The following is a 27341-nucleotide window of genomic DNA, read 5'->3' as shown; positions in this document are numbered from 1 at the left end:
TAAGAAAATTTATTTTTAAAATAAATAAAAACACACACTTTTCGATGGACTGGTCCTCCATCCAGGGTGTACCAGTCCTAGCCTTGTGCGATTGCTTCCGGGATAGGCTTTGGACTACCGTGACCCTGAACTGGACAAGCAGTTAACAAAAGCAAGCAAATACATTTCATTACCCTGCTCATGGTACATTTAGCTGCACCTGCCAAAAATGTTTGCTAAATTTAGAGCTGGTGGGCAAGCCGCGAAAGCCTGAAGAATGCAGCAGAACCGTGTCTAACAGGAGAGTTCTGATTTGCACCAGACGTGAGGACTGTCACAGAGATTGTATGTTTGTTCCGTGTCCTGCAGCACGTTCAGCAGATTGCCACACGGTCAGTAGAAACAGAAGCACCTCCTGGAAAAACGGTAGAGACTTCAGAAGCTCGCCGAGAGAGCTACTGACGAAAAAATAAACCTGTGTTGCTGTTCCTCCTTCCTACAAATGAGTATTATAATGAAAGAACCTTTCTTCTCCCCGTATCCACCATGGGCCCACTTAGTGTGACGTGAAACAGTGGGACTTTACTTCCCACAAAGGGAACATGCTCAGATGTGCTCCACGGTGTCAGGTGGGCGATGAAGGGAACTGTACGGAGAGGTGTGTAGGACTAACGTCCACGTCTGACTGCACAAAGCTCCTCTCGGTTCATTCCGGCCGGCAGCACAGCGCCCCTCCGTGCGTGCGACGTCAGTATTAAGCTCTGCCCTGAATATGCGTTATTTAAGCCCCAGGATAGTCGCAGTCGTGCTTTCACAGGCCAATTTTCTATCCAGGACAATTAACACTGATAGCACCTCTGGCAAGCCATAACCGCGAGGGATATGCAGCCTCAAAATAATAACGCACCTACCTTTGATATGAGGGTTCTGAATAATAAGGAAGACGCGAAGACACACGCAACGATATAAAACACACACACTCAGGGCACTGCTAGAGTGGACTCTGAACAAATTACACAAAGATATTTCAAAGAAAATTACACATTCTGAGGGTGGATAACCAACCGGACAATAAGCTCATGAGGCCAAAGGAAAGACTGCGATGTTACAAATGCTATCCGTAGAGCAACGACTGGAAAATAGGTCTGTATGTCTGCTTTACAGGTCAAGCAGTGTTTCATTAATGGTCCGCTGCTTCCCGGAGCTAGTTCTCTTTGGTCGTAAATGGGTCAATATTCTTTCTGTGGGAGATGTTTACAGAAACTGCTCAAGTCATTTCAACTAGCCATATGAGAAGGAGCACCACTGACACCCAGCACACAAGGAACGACTGAAGGAATAGATGGGCTGGGGTGATGCTAGCCATCCTGCCAGTATAAGAGGTGCTACGGGTGATAGGTGGCGCTGTCGTGTCAATGAGAGATGAGGTAGCTGAAGGTAGTTCCACCAGCGAAAGAAGCAATAGTAGAGAGTAGTCCCATCAAGGACTGAGGAGACTGGGTGGAACGGTCCTCCAAAGACAGCGTCAAAAGAGTTGCATGGTCCTCCCAATGAGAGAGGAGATGGTTGGATCATCCAACACAAAAAAGAAAGGAAAGAGAACAAAGCTGTCTACCTGAGGGTCAGGATGATCGTGTTAGTCCTGCTAATGTGGGAGATGAAAGGAGGTAGGGCAGGGCAGTTCTACCAATGAACGAGGCAGAAGAACACAGTGGTCCCACCAAGGACAGGAGGAGATGAGGTGGAATGGTCTTGCCAAAGACAGACTCAAAGTATGAGATGATCCAGTTGGCGAGAGAAGAGACAGAGTGGGATGAATCAAACCAAGAAGAGATGAAACGTCAGTCTTGCCAATGTGGGAGACCACTGGGTAGGGTGGACTTGTCAGTGAGAGATGTGACAGGGTGTGGAGCAGCACTCTCTCAACGTAATGGGTTTCACTGTCTATCTCCTACAAGAGATAAGCAGGGTTCCAGTCAAGTGCTCTTACTGATGCCCTGCTCCCAAATCAGAATCCATTTACATAAATGGCCTTTTCTGGGTGAGTTCCAAACATTCATTTTAATGGGAAATTTGAGAAATGACCATAGGTGCAGTTACACTGGCCATTGCGCTGCAATGGAAGGGAGGGGAAAAAAAAGTCTATTTCCTTTTCCAATCAAAACTACAAGTCAAAGCAGTAATTCAATGAGAGGTCTGAGGGTAGAATGTGCACACTTTAACCACTTCTTTGCAAGTCCGTCTTCAAGAAAACAATGGGACAAGATGCACTGGGCAATATTTATACATTTTTCTTGCAGCCATCTTCTGAGGTCAACTCAGTACAACATAAATACAGCTTAAATCCAATTATAAACACTCCAGTTTTTCACTCTTTTCCCGCAAACACCACCCACAGCTTCTACGGGAATGCCACTGGCTCTGCTTTTGGTGAAAAACTGATATTCACACTTTCTGACTGGGTGTACTAACATTTATTCATCTCACTGATGATTTTATCAAAGGTCACTTGCAATGTTAGGTTTTTACTCTAAGCTAATTACAGTGAATAACCCATTTCTATAGCCAATTCTTACTGGAATAATTCAGAGCAAGTACCTTGTTTAAGAGTACCACAGCAAGAGATGGGTTTTGAAACATGGCCCTGGTCCTTTGAGTCCAAAGGCAGCAGGTCTAACCACTACACCATGTGCTGCCCTGTACTTTCAGAAAGAGGTTGCTCTCGGCTCTCACCGTCAGCAGGCGTAATGGGAAAAATGCTAATGTGTCACTGTTAAACTCCCAGGGACTGAAACCTCCCATGGAGGACTCAAACAGGTTCAGGTGTGATTAGTTTCCTTTGAATGACATATGATAATACACACTAAATGACAGATGAAATACACTATTTGCTAGGATCGCAAACAAGGAGAAGCAAGGCACAGATAGACAATTTAGCAACCAAAAGAAATCGTGTATACAAACAAACAATCCGCAAGCTTTTAACAGCAGTGAGAAGACAAACAAAGTGTTTCCTTTGTAGCTAAATGCAAGCAAATAGTGTGTTTGTGTGAATTCCTGGGGGGGTGGAAGGGGGAGTGGCCTGCTGTAAGCCTCTACTCTGTCATTCTGTTAGATCCTAGCCACCACGGTTCAGGTGCCGGCCCCTCTGCGGAGACGTGGCCACATCTTGATCCTTCCCTGCCGAAGAAATGCAGAACCGTGACCGTGGTGTGCCTTTCACCACTAATGTACCGCATGCTTCCATCCAGGGAAGGGACAGAAGAGCGGGGGGACCTGCTGTTCCCGTGCTACGCAACTGCCTTTGATCCTTTTTTTGCGACGCCGTCATGGGATGCTGCTCAAAAATTGTCTGGTGATGCAAACGATTGTTCATCTGACACGAGAAATTTGTCTAACCTTCCTCCCTCCGCTCCAACCGCAATGTTCTCCTTTTCTCCCCCCATACCACAGACCCCCATGATACCAATCAAAAGCAGGGTTGCAGGAAATGCCATCACGCTTGTAAGAAAAAGGTTACCGGTTCGAGTCCCAGGAGGAGCCAAGCTATTGTACCCTTTATCAAAGTGTTTCAATGGTACGACTTATATAAGAGCACAGCTTTGTACACCAGTAAAAAGGCTCTGCAAAAGAAAAAGCCTTGCAAGTCATTTTGGATTTAAAAAAAAACATCTCGGAAGCAACCAAATAACACTGACCTTTAACTCCTGCCATATCAATAGATGCAGGATTCGAGGCACTTAACTGTTTCTGCAAACCGCAAGAACTGGAATCGCTGCATGCCGTATTTGCGTTCCAAAAATAGAACCGAAACATCAAAAATGTTTTGAAGTGAAATGAAAGTGTTCCAATGCGGCGGATGAAAAGGTGCAGCAGCGTAGCGTGAACACAGCCGGACGTGCCGTACCGATCCCGTCGCGGAGCAGCTGATTAACGCTGCAGCAGGCCGGGGCCTATGGCGACCACGGCACGTGGCGTGTGGCGTGTGGCGTGTTCACCTTCCCTCCCTCATTAGCTCTCTTTACCAGCTAAATATTTAATTATACATGCGGGAGGTTCGCTTCTGCGGAACGACACAGTCAACATGCCATTGTAGTACAAGGCAGTGAAATAACATTAAAAAGGAGGGAACAAACGTGTGGCTCAAACTGAGGTGACATTTCACAAGAGTTTATTCACAAAAAACGTTACCAGGAAAGCCTAGAATTTCCTTCTGCCCAGGAGAGCAAAACATCATAACATAAAATGAATCAGCAACTTGACAAATAATTCTTTTTCTTTAATCAAGTGTGGCCATACAGTGAAATAAATACTCCTTTCTAATGAGATGTGCTGAGGTTTCATAATACCTAACGGTATTTTCCACTTGACTAAACACATTAAATTAAAACGACATTTTACACCTCAGAATACCTCCGTTCAGATGGTTGACTTTGGTTTGAAATCCTGACAGCACCAAATGTTTAATTACCTTGTTGTGTATATTTTTTTAAATAATAAAAAAATTTAAAAAAAAAACACTCACAAACCTTACGTCAAAAAGCGTTTTCCAGTACAGACACGACGACAGAAAGAGACATTCTCCCGCCACTTTTCTCTGTCTCGCGGGCTGGTTAGTTTTTTCTTTTTTAAAGAGAAACGCATTTTTTTCGCGCTTCTATTACGGCTGAGAAGGGCGCGAGCCTCGGCTACAATGCATCGTGGGAAATCCCGCCACTTTTTCACGTGAAGGCGATAGCATAAGACGCGGGTTTAACGCGATTTCCCAGCAATTGGACTGGGTTGTACATTAATTTTTACCTGGCGAGTTGGACAGTGTGTGGAACCAGAGGTTTTTTTTTTCTTTTTTTTTTTTTTAAAAAAATTTGATTAAATCAAACAATAAAAAGTCTCAGTGAGGAAAAAGAGAAGGAAAAGAGGTTCAAATTAGCTCGTTGTAATTTTTTTTTGCTCTTCCTGGCAGGTTCTTGGGGTTGTTGAGAATGTGCTTTTGGATGCTCAAAATGATAATAAGTTAAGGGAAAATGATTTTATGTTTGTCACACAAAGCAGCATGGGTAGGTTAGGGTGGGGGTGGAAAGGAAAGGAAAAAAATACGATTCTTTATGGTTTACGCCGGCCGCACCATTCTTAGATGGCTTTTGTGAAGACTTTGCTTGTCACAAGCAAATCAAAAAATGGTCCAGTTGTTAAAATCCTAGACAGCCATTGTACGGCTGTGTCTGCTTTAGGCGATAAGAGGAAGAGGCTCCGCCGTTGTCGGAGGATGGACTCCCCCCACAGAAGCCCGACTTTCTGAATTGGGTGAAGATAACATCTTTCTGACAGGATCATATAGCTTCCCAGTCAAATCTAGTCATCCATTTTGGTTTATTTTTTACCAAAGCTGTTTTTTGAACATTGATGAAAGAACACTGAAAAGCACGGTGTTACCCGAAAGGGCGAAAACATTGAATTTGTACAAGATCAAAGAATTTATAAAAAAAAAAAAAAATCACACAGACATCTAGGGAAAAAGAACACCAAAAAATTGTTTCATGAAGCAGTTATGCGAATGAAAATATCACCTTTGTTCAAAGCAAAACAAGAGAAATCCGAAACATTTAATTGAAATGCGTGAAGTCAGTGGTTCATTACATGACAGTTACTAACAGGACCTGAACGGAGTTGCAAAAAGAAATCGTATCATCATCCTTCAGCCTAATTCTCATAAAATGGAGAAAAACATCCCTGGCTGAACAGTACTGTCATCTCAATTCTGAAATCCAGGGGTTTGTTCGCCTGCTGCTTCCAGGACGCTCTTTGAAAACTGCAAGTGCTCCTGTACAAAGGGAACCTAATGTAGTCGCAATGCTTGAAAACTCACTCCATCAATTCTCTCCTAGTAATGGCGAAAGATTATACCATAGCTGGAGAGTAGGGGAGACCTGCAACAGAGGCATAATAAATCACAAAGACATCTAAGGTATGAATACCAGCTAATGACCGTGGATGTAAAAACAAGCAGGAAAAAAAGAGCACTTGGTGTAAATATTGCACACTGCGGCATTTCTACAAATGCGTTTTCTTTGTTGGTGGTAGCAGAGCTTTGATCGTTTGCGGTAACAAACTTCTAACAGCTGTATCCGCGGTCACTTTTATCACCAGGCTGTTTTCCGTCACGCCGCTTTAAACTTCATTTACTGCTCAATTCCAGTGCAACAGAAAGATCTCAAATTACATAAATGTAATATATGCAGATTATTGGCAGTGGATATTAGCCAAACTACATCAGTACACTTTTAAAACATGAGCTGCTTAATAGCACAGACGATAATCTTCCTGTACGTTAACATATGCAGATATCAGAGCACTGATTTTATAAATAATCCCTAACATTTTAATGCAGCAAATGAGAGGTATGTGGGAATCTACACACATGCAGATTTATTTTAGAAATATTATTCGTTCTTGAGGGGGGGGTGCACAGTAGCACAGTGGGTTTGGCCTGTGTCTGCTTGCTCTCTGGTGGGTCTGGGGTTCAAGTCCTGCTTGGGGTGCCTTGCGGCAGACTAGCATCCCATCCTGGGTGTGCCCCCCCCCCCCCCACTTCCAGCCCTGTGCCTTGCGCTGCTGGGTGAGGCTCCGGTGTGCCGCAACCCCACTCAGGACAAGCAACTTCAGCCAGTGTGTGTGTGTGTGTGTGTTTGTTCTTTTAATATTGCAATAGACAGCTGGTAGCATAATGATTTGTGCTCCTCCCTTAAAATATGAAGGTTGTAGGTTCAAATCCTACACCGAACTCCTATATGCTTGAGCATGAGCATTACCCTGTTGGGTAAATACTTGTGGGTAGATAAACGTTTCAAGTTGCCTTGCAGAAAAGTCTCTGCTAAATATAACGAAGACCTTTATTAACAATAAGTTTGAATACTAAGCTTGTGTCAATTATTTACCAACTTATACAGCAAGGTCATTTTTACTTTGTCAATTCATAGGAGGCAGTTAGTAGCATAGTGGTTTTGAGCTACTGCCTTTGGATCCAAAGGTTGCAGGTTTGATCCCCACTGTCAGCTGTAGTTCCATTGAGTAAGGAACTTAGCCTAAAAACTATTCCAGTGAGAAATTACCCAGCTGCATAAATGGGTAAATAATTGTAAACTTATGATAACTTTAACACTGTAAGCTGCTTTGGAGAAAAGTGCCAGCTAAATGAATAAATGTAGATTCAGGGTAAGTGTCTTGTTCGAGGGTTCTGTTAGAGGAGGTTAGGGTTCCAGCCCAGGAACATTATAGTATAAGGCAATACCTCTAAGTATTATACCATTTGCTGCCCTTAAAGCAAAGTGTTCTTGGACTCACTTAGTCTGAGAGCGCATTAGGGAAGCCCATTTTGAGATGGTGGCGATCAGACCCCAGATCTCATACATGCAGAGAATGTTGTGTAGCTCTGAATGAAATCCCTTATATTTACTACATGTATGTACAGCACGTGTGTATGTATTGCAAGGTTCATTCTTAATTCAAAACCCTGCAGCCCTTGACAGTCTTAAAGTTGCGTGAGCTTTGTAAACACAAGATCACAAATCACTCTCCTGTTTATCGTTCGAGATCTAACAGGGAAAAGATCGATTACTTCAGACATACTTTTTTGGCGGGGGGTGCAGTGGCACAGCGGCTTGGACCTTGTCCTGTTCTCTGGTGGGTCTGGGGTTCAAGTTCCGCTTGGGGTGCCTTGCAATGGGCTGGCGTCCCATCCTGGGTGTGTCCCCTCCCCCTCCAGCCTTACCCCCTGTGTTGTCAGGTTGGGCTCCGGCTCCCCGTGACTCCGTATGGGACAAGCGGCCCAGACGATGGGTGTGTGTGTGTACGTAAACTTTTTTGGCTTTTCTGGCATCCCCAGGACTGTGTTTAAAAAAAGCACACACACATCAGAGCTTCAGTAGCCTGTACTTTGCCTATTCAATTTTCCCCCTGCCCGTTATTCACAAGGTGGTGATGGATGAGAGCATCACGGGCCGCTATTTTTGGTTTTTATTTTGCTGGCCAGCCGTGTTGACTGCTGACATTTTTAATGACCGCATCTCCTTTGCTGCTTTTTCTGTACGCCGTAGTTCAAGTCCCCCCCCCCCCCCCCCCCGAGGCAATCTCCTTCGGTTTGACTTCTTTTTTGACTTGCAAGCAGTATGAGCCCAGTCAACCATTTGTAATGAGTCAGTCCCACATCCACACACACACACACACACCTAACTAAACATTCAAACAGATAATTCATGAGATGATGATCACGAGATCAAAGCCTCAACCTGAAATATCTTGCACATCGTTTAAATGGTACATTTCCAAACGAAAAGTTCTCCAAGGCAGGAGGGTATTTTAAAGACATGATAGGCCTATTGCTTTAAACAGAAACGCAGGCAGAAGCCTTTCGTAACACATGTAAATTTACCAAAGAGCTGATGCGAAATGGATGAACAAAACAAAGGAAGCCGAGGGGACGGGGGAGAGAGGCGGTGCCCAGACCCGAAAAGCACTTCAATCGCATGCAAATGGCCTTCGCCGATGAAGTCGCCGAGTCCACGGAGAAGACGGAAAAACCCACACGCTTCGCGAAAACGATCCCACGAGGTTCCCCTGCCCTACATTTCGGAAATACATCAGCTGGAAGCAGAAATGAAAAGCGTGCCTCGTGCAAGATGAAGTCGCCGTGAACATCAGCTGCAGACCGATGGAACAATGCGCGCATCACATTGCATGCGTCGGTGCCTCTAAACAACCCTTTCGGTATTTCTAATGCAACCCCTTTCTTTCAGTTTTTAAAAAATAAAGTTTTTCATTAAACAGGGATTTCGTAGTAGGAATGCGACAGTCACAAAACAACATTTGGGGAGGTATTTGTGGATTACCACCGGAACAGCACCAAACCCAGTGCTTCCTTACCAGGCCACATGAAATATATGGATAATAGACTTTAAATAGTCCTTAACGTGATAATTTTACATCTTAATTAGCTGCAGCAGGACACATGTGGCTGGACCAGGGGCAGCGCGCCGCTGTGGTCACTGTGCACCACATGCTTCTGCCCGTCTTAATGGCCGCTGCTCCTCCGCTGCCTCTCCTTTGTGCTGCAGCTCAAGTCCATCTGCTCACCTCCCTCCCAGAAGCTCTCTGCCTTCATTATATCCTTTCCCACTCGCAAACTCACACCCTAAAATGCCGGGTTAAAACTATCACATGCTGGGTCAGTACGGGACAGAACACATGGAGGGTTATGACCCAACCCGGCTTACTGGGTTAGAGAGATGACCCCACATGATGGGTTTATGTTTTCAGCCAGCGTTCTGGACGATAAACAAAACGATGACGGTGTGACAGTCGTTTGCGTAACCCAAATGTCGATGGTTCCGCAAAAACGGCACAGGGAAATGACCTGGCATATAATGGTAAAACACATAAGGATAATGGGATGGAGCTAAGCAATGTGGACTGACACAGCCCATCATTTGTTCTGTCCCACGGTGACCCAGAAATGGGCTTCTTTTAGTCCATTTTTCAAGTGCAGGCAGTCCCTACGATTGTCCTCTGTGTTCTCAGTCATCGATTTGTCTTTTTTTATTATTAACAACAGAACAGCACTGGGTCACAGCAAAACAGCACATCGGGGAACCGTAAATACATCCACCTACATAACACGAGGCCAAAAGGTGATAATATTTCACAGGTATGATCATGTAGCACCATCTGAAATGTTCCAGAAGGGTAGCTGTACGTTCCAGATTTCGTTTGAATCGTCTTGTATTAATCAATCAATCAATCAGCCAATCAATCAATCAATCAATCAATCAATCAAAGGTTTATTGATCAAATGCACAACAATACAGCATACAGCAGTAGATGCTGGCAGTAAAATATATTTTTCCGCAAGCTGGGGGGTTAAAAAAAAAGTAACGACATATATTAAGATTACAAAAAAATTAAAAACATTTGCAAAATACAACAGAATAGGAATTGAGAAACATTACTAAGTATTAAGTAAAACTATTTAACGAAAACCAGATGAGTTGTTAAATTTGGATGCTGCTCGACTGTTGAGGAATCTAACAGCCCGGAGGTAGAAGCCACTGTATCCCGCAGTCTGATTTTGACTGTCGTGTACATTAAATGTTCATTTTGCAGGCAGAACAAGGTGACACTTGGGCTATCCACATATTTACGCAAGGAACTTCAGGTGTCAGCCATAATGAAATACATTTCCTTGCCAAATATGTAAGAATGATCAGCCTACTTTCCATTACTTTGTCAAAGAACAGAATTTGAATGATGGTTTAACCAGTCAGTCCCTATGATTGTCCTCCATCACTCCACTGGGTCCATTCCTCTGTTCACCGCACCTCTCGTCTTCGCGTCTTCAGCCTTTACCCTCCTGTGGTTCACAAAATGCTGCGGTCAGTTAAGCGCAGGATGGATGAGCAGCTCAGTAAAATAAGCAAATAACTAAGAGTCTGGGTGAATTTAGACTTCCTTGGTGCGATGGAGGAAGAGAGAATAAATTGGATGGAACAGATGGAACAAAAGGCTATCTGTGATCCTCCTCTGATCCTCCCAATGGGAGAATCAATCCTTTAGTGGCCCGTCGGGTGAAAACATCCAGTTTATGAGCCCCTCCCAGGGGTCTTCCTATGCTTCCGGGGAAGAAGGATAGCAAGGGCTCCCGGCCTTTATTGCCTCCCAAGAACAATCACGGCTTTCGGAAGCCGTTACAGTGACTTTGGCCACATTTGTCTATTTGTCGCCGACCGTTAGCATCAGACCCAAATGGAAAGGAAGCACGGTGCAGACCCTCGCTGCCGGAGATCTTCTGAGGACGCAGCCCGGTCAAATGGGGACCGGTGGCCACAGCACATCCGCTTCATCCAAAGATGTTCACCGCATCTGCCTCCGTCTTCGTGGTCCACTGCAGGGGGGAGCAGCCGTCATGAAAAGGGACCCTCGGACAGCGCTTAGTGTCCACGTGGACTGGTCGTGCTTCCCAGCGTACCTTCCCTGCATTCGGATAACGTGTTTCAGCGACTTAAGCTGCGAACAGGGGTTTGCAAGTTCACATCCCAGCAGGGGAAGAGCTGTGGGACCCCTGGGCGGTGCATAAAAGCAGAACCACTACAGTCGAAATACCCAGGCAACAAAATGAACGAAATCCTGCTTTAAATACGAATGCCTCCAAAAGGTATGCATAAGTTAGCTGATTCCTCTATAACCTTCTGCTGTGCTATGGAAGAAAATATTTCTTGCAGCAACTACCTGTCTACCATGCTGTACCATATATTCATATTACAGGTTAATATCCCACTGTTCAAGTGACAGAGCACAAGGCGTGATTCATATGTGAGCTTGCAGTTTCAAGAGTAAAAGGTGCGGGAGTTCAGGATAACAAAGAAGGGCACCGATGGCCTCCCGCTGATACTTTTTGGGGGTTTCGGAAAAGCCGCCGCCAACACGGTAATTAACTAGGCCTCCAATAAGCCCGAGCACATCTCTCTCGACCGAAAGAACAAATTACTCCACGTATCTCCAAGCAAGGTCCAAGGAAAATGACAAGGCCACCTTGCCACCACCCGGTTATTTATTGGTCTGTGCCACGGGGATCGATCGCCGCTAATAATCACCACCAGCATACTAATAATTGATAATCAGTGACAGAGTAGGTAACCGCCCTTTAATGCTGACCGTAGAGCAGTTCCACAAGCTTTCTTTCCTGCCGTGGAGGGGAGTCATTAATTCGGAGGAGCTCAGCGCAGAGGAGTCCCTGGAGGGAGACAATTTGAGTCAATCCTGCCCTCTACTGGAAGGATGAGTCAAACGCCACGCAGGTCTGCTGGGAAACGCTGGAGAGAAATTTCGTCGGAAACGAGAAACGTTTATGGCAATTAATGGTTTTGGCAATTAACTAAATAAATAGGTGTCCAGCCTTTTTTGGCCAAGGGCCATAATCATTATGCTGAACCGCCATGTGGTTCGGCACCAGGGACATTCCAACTCCTGAATGAGTCAGTTGAAAAACTATTATTTTATTGTATTTTATTTACGTCTGATGTGTGTTTCTCAGTATAACTGAAGAATGATGCATTTCAGTAGTTTATATTGTTTATGGTAGGTGTGGTATATATTAATATGTATGTGTATGTTGCAGGGCGCGAGCTGCGCGTTTCACACTCCTGATCGAAAACCTCACAAACCACTCACTGTTCGTTTGTGCTCCGTTTTACCACAATGAGCACACGGGTCTCTGTGGGTTCCTGCACCAGCTAAATGTTGTTTTTGAAGATGATGGTGGAAAGCGGCGGAACCGTCTTCTTCACGCCCACCGATGACTGGAAAGGAGACCAACGGGAAGGACAGAATCTAGTGTAACTCCGATGTTCTATCGGAGCCTCTCGGATCTCGAACCGGTGAACTGGGGTGCAGAAATAGAGCCAATGAAGAGTTTGCATTATCGCCCAGCTTAAACAGGCCCCCACTGCCAGTCCAGACATGTCAGAGAATTCCTAGACAATAATAAGTGTGGACAAGCACTCTGCTGCCAGAAGACATATGGCTTTTCCTTTCGATACTGGAGAAGGTGTGGAAAGAAGGGAAGAAACAACAAAAGCCACAATCTCACACACACACACACACACACACACACACACGTAAACAGAGGGAATGGCTTTCTGGGAATGCCCACATGTTCCGATAAGAGGCCTGCTAAGTTCTGCCTGCATTTCGTTGGCCTCCTCCCAAACTAATAATGGCCAATAATTGTGCTCTCCAGCAGGCTCCTGAGCAGATGTTCGGTTAAACAAAAACATCAGCGCTGGAGTGAGCAATTAAACCCTCAGCTGTGCTCAGGGTCCCCCAGGGTCAAGCTGCAGCGCTTGTGTCAGAAGGAAGGCTTCTCACCCTTGTGTTGCACCCTGGATGAGCCCATTGCGATGGTCAGATCTGTGACTATAGCGTGTAGATCTAGACTCAGCAAGGCCCCACGAATGGAACCAACACACCACCCTCACGGACCAAGCCGTAAAAGCACCGGCCTGTATATTCTAGAAACCTGTCTCCCATCATCATCCAGCTCTTGACAGCTGTCAGAACCACTGAAGCTACCGGTGTGCTCTGGTGGAAACTCCAGTCCTCAACAGAACCATCTCTCACCACCAACTGCATACTGAACTAATGTCAGAGTGTCGATGATGTGCCTGTGTCATTTACTGGTGCTCTTAATGAATTAGACATCTTTGCTAGCCTGGCCATGTATCCTGCTCAAAATAACACAATGAAAGTTTAAAATTTAATGTTATATATAAAGTCTTGCATTGCTTAACAACCTTTCACTTAAGAACTGACCACACATACAATAGTGGTCCCATAAGATTATAATGGAGCAGAAAAATTCTTAATGACTAGCGACATCGTAGCCCTTGTAATGTGTTACCCACGTGTTCGTGGTGCTGCTGCTGTAAACAAACCCACTGCGCTGCCAGTCAAATAAACGTATAGCACATACAATTATGTACAGTACGTAATACTTGATAATGACAATAAACAGCTGTGTAACTGGTTTATGCATTTACTATACTGCACTTATGGGACAAGCGGTTCAGAAAATGTGTGTGTGTGTGTGTGTGTGTATACTGCACTTTTAATCGTTATTTTATTGTGTACTCTTTCTACTTATAAAAAAAAAAACTTTATTGTAAAGCAATATGCTGTGTTAAGCCGGCGGTAGCGTCATAAATCTTGTGTTTACTGCGTCTCTTGACTGCATCGAGGCTACACCATCTAGGTTTGTTTAAGTACACTATGATCGAGGCTATACCATCTAGATTTGTATAAGTACACGCTATAATCAAGGCTATGCCTGTCACGTCCACGCCCACATCTCAGACGACAACACTTGACTCTGCTCCAGCACCAGATTAACTGCTCACCCTTTAAAAGACCCTCATCAGCTCCCATACCTTTGCAGAATCTCGTCAGAGACAACCGCCTTTCCTTGTGACTCCTCGCTCATCTCCAGTTCTCAGTTCAGGTTCTTCGGTTGTTGACCCTTCGCTTTGTTTCTCAACCACGTCCACGAATCTTCGTTTCAACTCCGATCTCCGTTCGACCGACTGTTCGCTTCATCTCCTGACCTCGCCCATGGATTCCCGCTCTGACCCCAACCGCTGATCGACCGACCCTCTGCCTGTCCCCGATACCGAGAACAACTTGCCTGATCCTCTGAATCCAGACTAACGACCCGGCACTTGGGTCCTTCCGTCCCGTTTCACTGTGACAATACCACCTAGGTTTGTATAAGTACACTGTGATCGAGGCTATACCATCTAGGTTTGTGTACTGTAAGTGCACTCAATGATGTTCACAGAATGACGAAATTGCCAAACAACGCGTTTCTCAGAATGTATCCCCATCATTAAGCGACGCATGTCTGTATAGCTGAAAGCAAAAAATATCAAGAATAGTACTGAGTGGTACATTGGTGACTCTAGATTGCCCTTAGCATGTCAGTGGGTGAGTTACTCTGGGAATGTGGCTACCCTGCAATGGACCGGCGTCTCACCCAGGGTTTACCCCTCCTCAGCCTTGTACTCAGTGATTCCGGGATTTATCCCTTTCTTCTCAGCTGGTGACTCCAGATAAACACCATAACCCTCTGAGAGAAGCCGTTGGATTTATTTCTAGGGTTTCTAGGAGGTTTTCCAAGCCCCACCCCCAAACATGTGCTTATGTTTAAAAGAATACATTTACATTAGATACCCCCCATAAGGTGTATCAAGAGCACATACAGTTTGGGAGATACACTAAAAATGTGTCCTCTAGAGCGGACAAAAATGAATGGCTGGGTCTTAGCAGGACTTTCTAAGACAAGCCTCCCTGTGTCTTGAAGTCCTCTTTGGAAACGTATTGTTCACTTTAGATCAAGAGAATGTTCCGGGCCAATGTTTCACTTCATGCAACAAAAGTCAGTATTGCTTCCAGGTATAATTCCAAGTTCAGAGATGACATTTAAAATGAGCTTTTTTGTAATTCATTCTGCACTTAGCCTCTAATGAGAATAAACATGCATGTAGCCCGAGGCTCCCCGGCGGAGCTGCTTTGAAATCCACTGAATTGCGGGTTATTTGGGTCGCGTCCTTCTTGACCGGGAGGAGCATAGAAAGCATGCTGAGACCTTTTCTCCATAGCGAAAAACGTGCCTTTTTTTCGAGATGCCAGGCACACATCCGGCACGCTCCACTGGCTGCCCCGCTCCCAGTCATGCCAACACATGCACATCATTGTGTAAGAGAGTGGCTGGACCGCCCGTCCCCCGTCATGCTGCAGTATTCAGAGAGCACTGAAGATGTTTCTACTTATGGCCTTTTGACCACCTCCAAGAACACGAAAAGTTCTGGAAAAGTCAATGTTTTTCAGAGTACCCTATTAATTTTTGGAGTATAGCACCCTTCCTGTGTCATTCTTAGCACTTATTCAAACATTTGTCTTGATATTCAAGCCCACCTTGCATACCTATCAGCAATAAGCGAGACTGGTAAACATGGGGTCCCCATCAGATGATGACAATTTTTCACTTCTGGCTGCAGCTAACGGTGTGGCCACAGCGAACCGGTAGCAACACAGCCTGGTCAGACTGATCATCTTGCAAGTTCAGGACTGACACATGCTAAGATGAGCCAAAATGAGGCAGGCTGTAACCTGCAGACACCTGTCAAGACCTTAAGAGGCACTCACCCAGCGGTCTAGCCCAGACCATCTACAATGAGGCCCAAAGTCCCCAAACTGGACTCTAGAAGAGGGCCTTTACTGGTTGACGCTTGGGCGTCCAACATTTTACTAACCTCAGACACTTTCCCCACCAAAAGATAATAACACACTTCTGTGCGCCTGCTTTTGAAAAACAAAGATGAAATTCCAGCCCATCAAGTCTTCAGCCTGTCTGCTGTTGAGTCTGCGTCTTCCTGCTACATCTGGAGTTTCTTATCCTTTCAAAGCTAATTACAGTGCGGAACATAAAGGACGATAATGATCTCGATTCTGGGAGAAAGGAAAAAATCCCTCCTTTGCTGATAGCTGAAAATAGACGGGTATAATTTGAAAAGGCACGTTGAACCGCACTCAGGAGCTACAATACAGTAGAGCGATGCAATCTTCTAATGCACTGTACATGGGAACAGAGGTCTGCAGATTATGTCATTGTGAGAGTCTGCACTGCCTTAACACACAACTCTCACTTTGCTTTTTCCTTTTTTTTTTCCACTGACGGTGAAGCTTGTGAGATTAGAAGAGGCTTTGCAGGATATCGTTTCCATCCATTAGTAACATGTCAGGTCCAGCCGAGGATTAAACCACCATCCTCAGCCGCCAAACTCTCTGCAACCTTCCAGAAAGTGATGTGATCATTTCCAGGAACGGGAATTAATCTAACCAGTGCATTGTCTTTTTTGATTTTATCATTTTAATAGTTTCTTGAAATTTAATAGTAGTTTCTATCCTGTATTTATATTAATGTTTTTATGTCCTGGTATGATGTGTTATTTTTAATATAATTTATGCAGAGATAGTGCTACATGACAGCAGGTTGGAATCTCTGATTTTGGACTCAAACAATCCCACCTCCTGCTCTGGTACCCTAAAACAAGGTACCTCCCGAAAAATTGCTCCAGTTAAATTACCCAACTGTATAAATGGGTAAATAGTTGTAAGTAGCTTAACACTGTAAGTTGTAAAAATGGGTAAATCATACCTTAACATTATAAGTTGCTTTGGAGAAAACTGTCAGACTGATAAATGAAATTGATGTGTGATACTAGAATCAGTGTAAATGTAGGGCAACACATTTTGTTTATTCTGATTTTGGTCACTCTTAAGGGTTTTATATGTTTCAAGCCCCAGGGTTTTTGCCTTTGCTAAAATCATGTCGCATTCGGAAGTTCCGGTTTCATTGTGGTGCAGCTGTTTCAAATCGATTTTAATTGAAAGCGCTGAAGTGTCATGGGAATGTGACTAATCTCTGCCATTTATTGATGAGCTAATTGTTTTTATATTAAGTATAAGGGCGACGTCATTGTCGACTGTATATTTGTGATGTGTTATGGAGTTTGATTATTACTATTTAGGGAGGAGTCTTGTCTAGAGGGTGATGTCACCATTACTCACTTGTACCCGAGCTACCAGAAGCTGGCGGACTCCACATCCTGGCTATAGCGGACAGGTTAACGAATGCAGGTGTTTCTCATGGATGCTGCACGACGTAGTTTTTCCTATGAATGCGACAAGTTTGAAACATGCCTTCAGAGGATTTAACGGCACTGACGTCACTTGCAGTGATGACTGACTGAATAATCCAGGGTTCCACACCCACCAGCCCACACATTCACACACACACACCCTATGTGAATTTCTGCTCACGGGGTTGGAGTTAAAAGGTACGCCGCACCTTCTTCAGTGCCAAGGAAACCCAAGCTCTCCAGTCTCTAATCTCCAGGCACTGTTTTCTGTAATCCCAACCCTGAGATGGATCCACAGTGCCATTCACACTCCGGATTACCACAGCGCCTTTGTTCACTCCACTTTATAAACTTTATGGTGAAATCCAAAAACACAGACTGATAAAAGGTGTATTAGATACAAGTTTGGGAGGCTTAAAGCATTACTCTATAAAAAAAATACTAGTGCACTGTAAAAAAGTACTGGCAAAATCACAGCAGATGACTATAGGAGACTTCACACATCCAAAGGGATTTTGGAAATTCTTCCCTTTGTCGGTTATGATAAGAAGTAAGCTACATTGTCACCTCAACCACATATCATCAAATGTGAAATCTTCAGCGGATCAGCTATTTTTCCAACAAACCAAGGCCTTTCCATGTGAAAAAGGTGAAAAAAAAAATTTCCATACAAATCATTTGCAGTCCATTTATTATGTTGAAGTATGATTCATGTCACCAACATTTCAAAGTGCAGAAAAAGCAATAACCTATATTCCCATAAAGTGTTGCGAGGATGAAAATATAATATCGAATGTATTTATCAACCCAATTTCCTATGTAGACAACGCAAAATATTGGAAAATATGGATTTTAACTCCCCCACTCTTAAAACCATGCTTTAATAATTCTGTAAGAGCAGCACTTACCCACATTGATGATGTTTGCCCACAGAAAGGTGCAACTGGTGAGGACCCTGCTCTCCATGGGTCCCTTGGGAACCCATGAGGGGTCCTGTTGCTGTGTAGTCATAGTGCAATTCCCAAAAACTGCAGGAAATCCCAAGTGCTATGTGGTGACCACAGTGGTGTGAAAACCTCAGAGGCACTAATAGGGTTGAGGTCGCAGTCTCCGAACACAAATCCAAGTTCAGCGGAATCCCAGAATGAAGCAGCATTCATTCACGAGTATAAAAAAGGCGTTTGGTGAGGTGCATCTGTAGTCCTACTTTGTGGTCTTGATGGACTACAATGACCAATGTTCCCTGATTTTGAGAAGGTCTTGAGAGACCAGGGTTACTTCTGAAAGTATGAACCTGAGTTGAAATGCCAGCCGAAAAGCCACCGTCCACTGGCAAATGGGTCCACTTTTAGAGGACTTCTGATGGCGCTGCAGACTTTCTTCTGAGCTGGTGACAGACCTCCTTCATCTGAGGTTTACCACAAGGCCAGTTCTCCAATGAGTCCACAGCCGGGAGAGCCGAGCACCTGGAGGCAGGAAGCAGGAGACATGCGTTGATGGAGTGGGCCGTCAACTCGCTACTGTGCCCTTCAGCATGGCGTCCAGTGGCGTGTGACTCAGCCCCGTTGCCATGGCGAGCACAAGACAACACAGACAATCTCTATGCACATGCCAGCACTCTCCCCATTACCTAGCTTGTTACACTGTTTACTTTCCTCCCACTTCTGTTGAAATCAACTGTACCTGCAGTCAAGATAACATATCATTACTTTTTCTTCCTAACGTCTCAGATACACGGTAAGTAAGATGCCTGTATGTCTTGAACTGTAAATGTATTTTTTTATGAATGCAGTTTGCAAGAAACAAGCTGTTGTTTGACCTCTGGGGGATTTCCTATTCTTCCCTTCTCTGTTCCCTCGAACCGACTGCATGAAAACGTCTCTCTCGACTCTCCTAGACCACAGAACACGTTCAGGCTAAATTTAGAGTGTCATGTAACTTTTTTAAACCTTTAAAAAAAAACTTGACATAAATATCAGACTTACTACAGGTTACATTAAAATACATGTCTAATAGCGCATAAATGAACACAAAATGTGAGAATGCGCTTATTCATCTACATAATTTCAAGCAGATGAACCGAAACCATGAAAACCAAGCAACGAGTTCAATGGCAAACATCGCTTAAAGGAGAGCAACTTTGATCTCAGAAACATCCCTGCTGTTAGGAAGTCAACAGAGGTCTATTTATAGAAGTAAAAAAATATTGTCTGGAAAAAAACGTCAATCAGATTCACACTCTGCAGGAGAATATTACAGACTGCAAAAATAACCGCAGATTCGTGTAGATTTGTGCAGGATTTACATATGTCCATATCACACGGGTAGGAATGTAATGGACTGAGATTTTTCTAAGAGGTAATATTGACTGTACACCTGGAGAAATTATTCACACAGCTCAACGGATTGAAATTCCATTGCCTCGCTCACGAGAAGCAGCTGTCAGAGCGCAAAGTGCAAAGTAAACATGAATGAATAAATGAAAGGAAATCACTGCGGCCTGCAGTACACCTAGCGACGTACCCCATCCTCTCCCAGCGTTTGATCGTGCAGGAAGTCTCTCCCACGCTGTCGTATCCGGGCTTCCAGCCATAGTCCTCATTCCTCTAAGACTAACATCACCTCGGCACACTTTTTTTAGCCATACGTTGCGAGTGTTTGTGTCCCAGATCTCCAGCAAGAACCAGCCCACACAAAGTTCTTGTTGAGCAGGCTTCCATACCCCTCAGTGGGGTTTAGTGTCAAATCACATTTACAGTTGACCCTTGAACACTGAGGGGGTTAGGGGCGACGACCCCCCCGCACAGTCGAAAATCCACGTATAACTGGACTCAGTATCACACACCCTTCACACCACTCTGGCTCACCTGGACAATAAAAACTGCTATGCAAGGCTATTATTTGCGGACTATAGTTCGGCATTTAACACTGTCATCCCAACCAAGCTGATCCACAAACTGCTAGGACTGGGACTGAGTGCCACATTGTGCAATTGGATCCTGGATTTCCTCACCAGCAGACCCCAGCGTGTGCGGATTGGCACTCCACAGGGAAGAGTCCTGATCCTGGTGCTGTATTCCTTGTTCACACATGACTGTGTGGCCAAGCACAGCTCCAACACCATCATAAAGTTTGCTGACGATACCACCATTGTGGGTCTGATCACCAACAACGATGAGACGGCCTACAGAGAGGAGGTGAGGCTCCTGGCAGAGTGGTGCCAGGACAACAACCTGTCTCTAAATGTCAGTAAAACTAAGGAACTGGTGATTGACTTCAGGAGACAGGATACGGTTCATGCACCCATCTACATAGGAGGGGACATCGTAGAGAGGGTCAACAGCTTCAAATTCCTCGAGGTCACCCTCACTGCCAAACTCACAAGGTCTGAGCACACAGCATCAACCATCAAAAAGGCCCATCAACATCTCCACTTCCTCGGGCGTCTGAAGAAAGCCAGGATGTCCACTACAGTCTTCACCACCTTCTACAGGTGTGCTGTGGAGTCCGTCCTCACAGGGTGTATTACATCCTGGGGTGGCAGCTGCTCCATACAGGACAAGAAAGCCCTAAGAGGGTGTTCAAAACAGCTCAGGGAATCATTGGCACACAGTTGCCAGCAGTACAGGACATCTACACCACACGCTGCCTCAGAAAGACGATGCGCATCATGAAAGATCACAGTCACCCCGCACGGGCACTTTTCTCTTCTCTGCCGTCTGCAAAGCGGCTCAGGTCTATTCGAACCCGCGCTGCTAGGTACAGGAACAGCTTTTACCCCAGTGCTGTAAGAGTATACAACAATAACCAATGTGCTACCTCTAGTAACTAGAGCTGGACTGCTCCACCCAAGCACATTGGTAAATTACACTGTCACTTTAAGCATTCGCATTCTCGCTCTCACGTTCTGAGTTCTCTGGCTGTCTACTGGTATACTGGTATTATTGTTATTACTGTTACCGTTATTTATTGTCACTGATGTTACAGAAGTCTTACCAATAATATAAATAGTTGAATAACACATGTCCTGTATGCTATTTTGGAGCATCCCCTCATGGAGCTACTAGAAATGGATTCAGGATAAAAGGAATATGCTTTTTATTTACAGGGTACAGATCACTGAGCAGCAGTCTTAATAAAAACACTTCAAACACTACAAGTGATCCTGAACACTGGAGAATTCCTGTGAGTCACTCCCAGCCCCCCTATCGCGCCCAACGGTTAAGGGGCCACCCCCAGAACTCCCCAGAATTCCCCTCATGACACACCGTGCATAATCAGAACAACAACCAATCAGAACAACACAACTATGTACAGGCATGAACACTAATAACAGCTATTTACACAGAGCTATTCCAACTCCCTCAGCGCTGTTACAATATGTATTATATACTGGATTCTTACAATAAAGTAAGCTAGAGAAAATAAAATGTTATTTAGAAAGCCATAAGAGAAAATACATTTACAGTACCGTATTTATCAATACCATAAGTTTACATCGTCTTTACAAGATGAATCATCTGTCTAGCCATCTATCAGTACATACATCAATACTGTTTTATGTGATACCAAACACACATGCATTTTCTGAACCGCTTGTCCCATACGGGGTTGCAGGGAACCGGAGCCCAACCCGGCAACACAGGGTGTAAGGCTAGAGGGGGAGGGGACACACCCAGGACGGGACACCAGTCTGTCGCAAGGCACCCCAAGCGGGATTAGAGCCCTAGACCCACCGGAGATCAGGACCTGGTCCAACCCACTGCGCCACTGCTCCCCCCTGATACCAAACACTGTAGGTGTTATACATGTTACCTGTATATTTTATGGGAGTAAATGATGAAACAGACCAGTATCTACATATATTTTACACATTCATGACATACCTAACTTTTTTTAATTTTCTCGATAATTCTACGCTACGCGGTTCATCTGCAAGTTTTTTCAAATTGTCGCAAATCTCCAAAAAAATTTCCAATATATTGAAAAAAATCCATGTATAAGTCAACCTGCACCATTCAAAGGTCAACTGGACTCACCTATCTGACACTTTTCTCCAAAGCAGCTTACAGGGTTAAGGCACATACAATGGCTCACCCCGATGGATCAGTTTTTCATGGAGTAATTTAGGATGAGTACTTTGCTCAAGGGTACTACAGCTACTAACATGATCTGAACTGCAACCTTGGGGTCCAAACACAGCAGCTCTAATCACCGTGTAAACCATTGGGCTGCGTGTTTGTCTTACTGGAGTGTCTCCTGAGAAACGTGCCACTATAACTAAACAGATTGTGTGTTTTTACTTTTTTTTATTATTAACCTTCCTTTTTTATTTAATCTTTTTATTATTATTTACCTGTTATTTTTATAAATAGCCTCTCTATATCAAACTTGGTCCAAAGTGACTTACCTGGATACGCTGCCGTCTTAACAATGATGTACCCATTTATACAGTATGGTATTTTTACCGTCTTTTCAGGGTAAGGACCTTGATCAGAGATCCAGCATCTGGAGCAGAGATTCAAATCAGGCTCCCAAACAGCCCTAAATATCCCATTACTTGCCTCTCCATGTTTTCCTCCATATTCATGTTTTTAGTGATATTTCACTCTCGTGCAAATAAAACTGATTGTGTCAGGGAAATATTCAGTGTTTCCCTCATCAGCCTGGAATGCAGTGAAAACCTCCACTATAAGCAGATAATGCTCAGAAGTTATCCAAAATCTGGACACGCCACTCTCCACCTCTTTTATTTAGATGTTCCACACAGTCTTTTCACCATTTTACAACTTTAGTCTTTATAAATTGCATGGCTATAATAAATTTAAAAAAATAATAATTACCTTTGAAAAATATTTTACTCAGCAAGAAAATATTTAGCAGTAATGTTTAAATCGTAGAGGTAATTAACCCCTCCCTGTGTACCCCCCAGGGAGGTAATTTGACCTTTCCTTTTTAACGTGTTCAGAAATAAACAGACAATAGACTAAAGTCATAATACACCCCTCCTTAGTCAACTGATGCACAACATTCCCTCCCTGACGTGCGACCTGAAACACCACTACCCGTTTAGCACACCGTGGCCTCAGGTGACCCCAGTGACCTCCAGTGGTCTCCGGTGGCCTGACACAGGACAAGGACTGCTGCCATCTGGAGAGCCCGAGTGGTCACTGATTTAGAGATGAACCATGGAGGAGGTGTAGAGTAGTAGGACATTAGCAAGACAGGCCTATTTTCACTATGGTAATTAGGCTGAATTACTGGTGAGACACCGCCAAAATGAGCAGCGCCGTAAAAGCCGAAGCTGGAAGGACGGGAAGGGGCTGATCCCAACCTCGACCCCCCCACCCACCCACCAGTTCCGCCACAGCCTGGCTGGGCCTGCAGACGGGGGATTTCTCATTTCCCATTAATTACAACATGCCCCCAAAAATGTGGGAAATTTCTCTAACGTAATTATATTTCGCCGTTGCTCAGGCGGTCGACAAATGTTAGGATTATGTGCTTATTGTTTACAGAGCTTAATTATCAGAAATTGCCGTAGAATAATACCCATATTCACATTAGTTTTTCCAACAAATGTATGTTTTTACCGTTGCGCAGTTTGCACTTTATGCATGTATATATTTATTTATTCATTCATAGTTATCTTTACCTGTATATATACAAACATACATACATACATACAAACATTCGCATTTCTAGTGTGGTTTTAAGTAGTATTAGCCCGACACGCTGTAACAAGCAGCAAGGCCTCCATGTATGTATGATTTTTTATTATTGTTTTCTAAAGGTACACGAGACCTCAGCATCAACACACTTTTCATAATCTTAACATTAACGCACATTCTATAATCTTACAATAAACATATATATACATAAATAAATACATAAAATGCAAAATGAGCCACTATGTATTGAGCTACATATAGTTATGTGCATCTAAGCACCTGGATATATTATTTATATGTACTATTAGTGTGTATGTATATATACACCACATACATAGCAAAAAGTGTATTTTAAACACTAGTAGCCCGCCCACACACACACACACACACACACACACTGTCTGAAACCGCTTGGCCCATGTGGGGTCACAGGGAGCCGGAGCCTAACCCGGCAGCACAGAGCGAAGGGTTGGAGGGGGAGGGGACACACCCAGGATGGGATGCCAGTCCATCACAAGGCACCCCAAGTGGGACTCGAACCCCAGACCCACCCAAGAGCAGGACCCGGTCAAACCCATTGCACCACCCCCCCCCCATAGCAATACATACTATAACAAGTAGCTAGAATTACAGGAAATTATCTTCATTAATGTATGAAAGACTCATTAATTATTGCTTCGAAAAGCACTCTAGATTTCAGCCCGGACATTTACACACGTCTTACAGCATTAGAGAGATGAAGGTAATGGTTTGCTCAGTCCTTGTAACTCCCGTTGACCCCGGATATCTTCAACTACATCTCGATACCCCCCCTCACCAAACACACACACACACACACACACACACACACACACACACACACACACACTCAAAGGACAAAAACCTTTGTGTTGATGACATGAAAACTGAATTAATGGGATGACATTAGAGGTGTCCTACCTGTCCGCTGTGATCTTTGCCCCACACATTCCACGCGGTAAGTCTAACATACACTGAATTCCGGAGCGTGCTGATTTCAGTGTGTAAAGAAAGGATAACACATTCAAGAAATGTCACGCATGTGGTGTCTGGGGAGATGGGAGATGGAGATAAGGGCTCGCCGCAGACCTATGAGGTGCAGGAGCACAGGCCGTGACACGTCCACCGACATACCACCTGGACCCCGGCGAGTGAGCCAGTGTGAGGGATTATGGGAAGGGGAAAGTCTGCTGCATCCCAGCAATGGGAGGGGGTGACCTGTTTAGGGTGCTTCTGTCAGGCTTATCACACAGCAGCCATAGGGTCAGGGCAGATGTGATTAAAGCACAGCACCTTCTCTACCTGCCCTACCCTATAAAGTCATACTTGGATCTAGTAAAATAATAAACTCCCCCAAAAGGGAGGATCCCCTTTAAACTGTTTCCCACGACCTCTAAAACTTACAGCATTTGCCCATTTACGCGTCCGAATATTGTCAAATAGTGCAATTTCAGTGCCACGGACCTTCTGGGATAAGAACCTATAACCTTGGAGAACAGGGCCAGCTCCTTAACCGTTGTATGTGTCATGAATATTTCTTAAAAAATGCCAGCAGATAGGGAGCATGGCCATGGGGGGTCTAGTGTGTGTGTGGGCAAGGTGTCTTGTATAACACTACTTGAGATGTGACACGCATTGCTGGGCCTTGTCGGAAAATGGTAACAATGTGCTAATAAAACGCTGCCACAGTATGATTCAGCTCGTTTTGTGGTCATCAAAATATGTGCAGCATGGAGTTTAGAACCATCAATCCATCACTTTCAAATGATTAAGTGATCGTTCGATCACCGAAACACGTCACTGGGTTTAAGGGATAAAAATAAACAATGAGCTGCCAGAAGCAACTCTGGATTACGAACGCATCCAAGAGATGCGTTCTTTAAGATATCTGTAATTTTCAACCATGACCGTGATCAAATGAATCTGCTCAGATAAAAATGCGTCCTGATAGATTGTGCGGTTAGGATCTGGGTGACCGTGCCTTATAGGAAAACGGCTGTTTAGGCCACTGACCACAGAAACACAGGAAACGCGGTCTCATCTTCACAAGCCATGATGACCGCACTTGACCACCACCTGACCATCCACCAATGAGCACGCAGAGCTGCCAATAAAGGGACATTACCAAACAATGTAAATGTATCAAATGTAAATATTTGCTCGTTGGGTATGTTTGTACAAGACTCGTCCTACATCTATTTTTATTTTCCTACATCTACTATTATGTACTGTATATACTGTATGCACACTTTTTCATATTTACAATTGCATTTGATTTGCATATTTCAACATTTTTAATTTTCTCAATACAAATTACATTTACAACTGAAGAAAAGTGTAATCTATCTTTATTATTTAATAAAAACATTAGTGTTATAATTATGGACTAGTATCATGTATAGTTTTATTGTTTTATAATAATAATATTCCAAATTTGTTACTTACTAGGTCAGTTTTGTTATCATTTAAATTGATAACAATAATAATGATTATTTATGTTCCATAAAGCAATATGTTAAAAGTTATTTACATTCCACAGATCTTAGGAGTGAAAGTTTCTTTGTAACAAATACATTTTGGACAGAAACCCATTCATAACACTTGTTTGTTTATGAATCCAAAGTGTGTTTTACTACTGAGCCAAATTCAGTGAAAACTTAGTAATAACAGCCATCGATGTATTTATGGGTTTGATTCTACAAAAGTCTTGGATATAGCTATAACTGATAAAAACAGATTATAAGATTTTTTTACCGTTGCATTTGTATTAACTTGAAGCCACAGGTGGTCCTTGGCTTATGACAGGCTTCCATTCTAATTCCTTTATAAAGAATTAAGGTGCATGAATACTAAGTTATATAATTTTTTACATTTTTTTTCACTAATTTCACAAATTATTTGTGTTAAAATACTAATGTAGAACTACAACAATATAAATACAGAACATAATATACTTATATTTTCATGCTGGACTATTATTTTCAGTTTCATCTCCAAATCTGTTCCACTTTTTCTTTTCAGCAACGCCAGAACACTCACTTTTGCACTTGCTAGCTGCTGTAATTAAAAAGTAATGACGGGAATCACAAAAGAAAAGTTTTGTAAACAAGACTCAAACAATGACAGACATTGGTGCCTTGCGGCAGCGCGGCCAATCGATGTTATCGCACGGCTGATGGTGTTGTCACCGTTAGGCGTTACCGCACAGGAACGTAATATAACATTAATGGGACGGCAGTCGTAAATGGTCATAAGTAGCAAATGTTGTAACACTAGAAGCACCTGCAGATTAGAATTAATTAAAGCGAATTTAAATGAACAAAAATCACTCCACAATGGGCAGAAATGTTAGAAAATGTGTGGGTGAACGAATTAAAGAATCTGGAAGAAGTGTTTGTATCTTTGAATGTTCGTAACTGAAAATGTTCAT

General features: G+C 43.8%; 1 protein-coding gene across 3 annotated transcripts in view; it reads right to left on the bottom strand.

The window, feature by feature from the left end:
* Window positions 1-27341, bottom strand: part of plch2a (phospholipase C, eta 2a) — a 166734-nt gene that overhangs the window by 130866 nt on the left and 8527 nt on the right. For all 3 annotated transcript variants that reach the window (XM_018736553.2, XM_018736552.2, XM_018736556.2), the window contains exon 2: window positions 18131-18688. In XM_018736553.2, the coding sequence (XP_018592069.2) occupies window positions 18131-18233 (103 nt within the window). In that variant the 5' untranslated portion in view covers window positions 18234-18688. The remainder of the gene's footprint in view (window positions 1-18130; window positions 18689-27341) is intronic.

The sequence above is a fragment of the Scleropages formosus genome, chromosome 2 (genome assembly GCF_900964775.1).
Source record: "Scleropages formosus chromosome 2, fSclFor1.1, whole genome shotgun sequence".
NCBI lineage: Eukaryota > Metazoa > Chordata > Actinopteri > Osteoglossiformes > Osteoglossidae > Scleropages > Scleropages formosus.
Note: the sequence above shows the minus strand (reverse complement) of the source record. Positions and strands in the feature narration are given on the sequence as shown.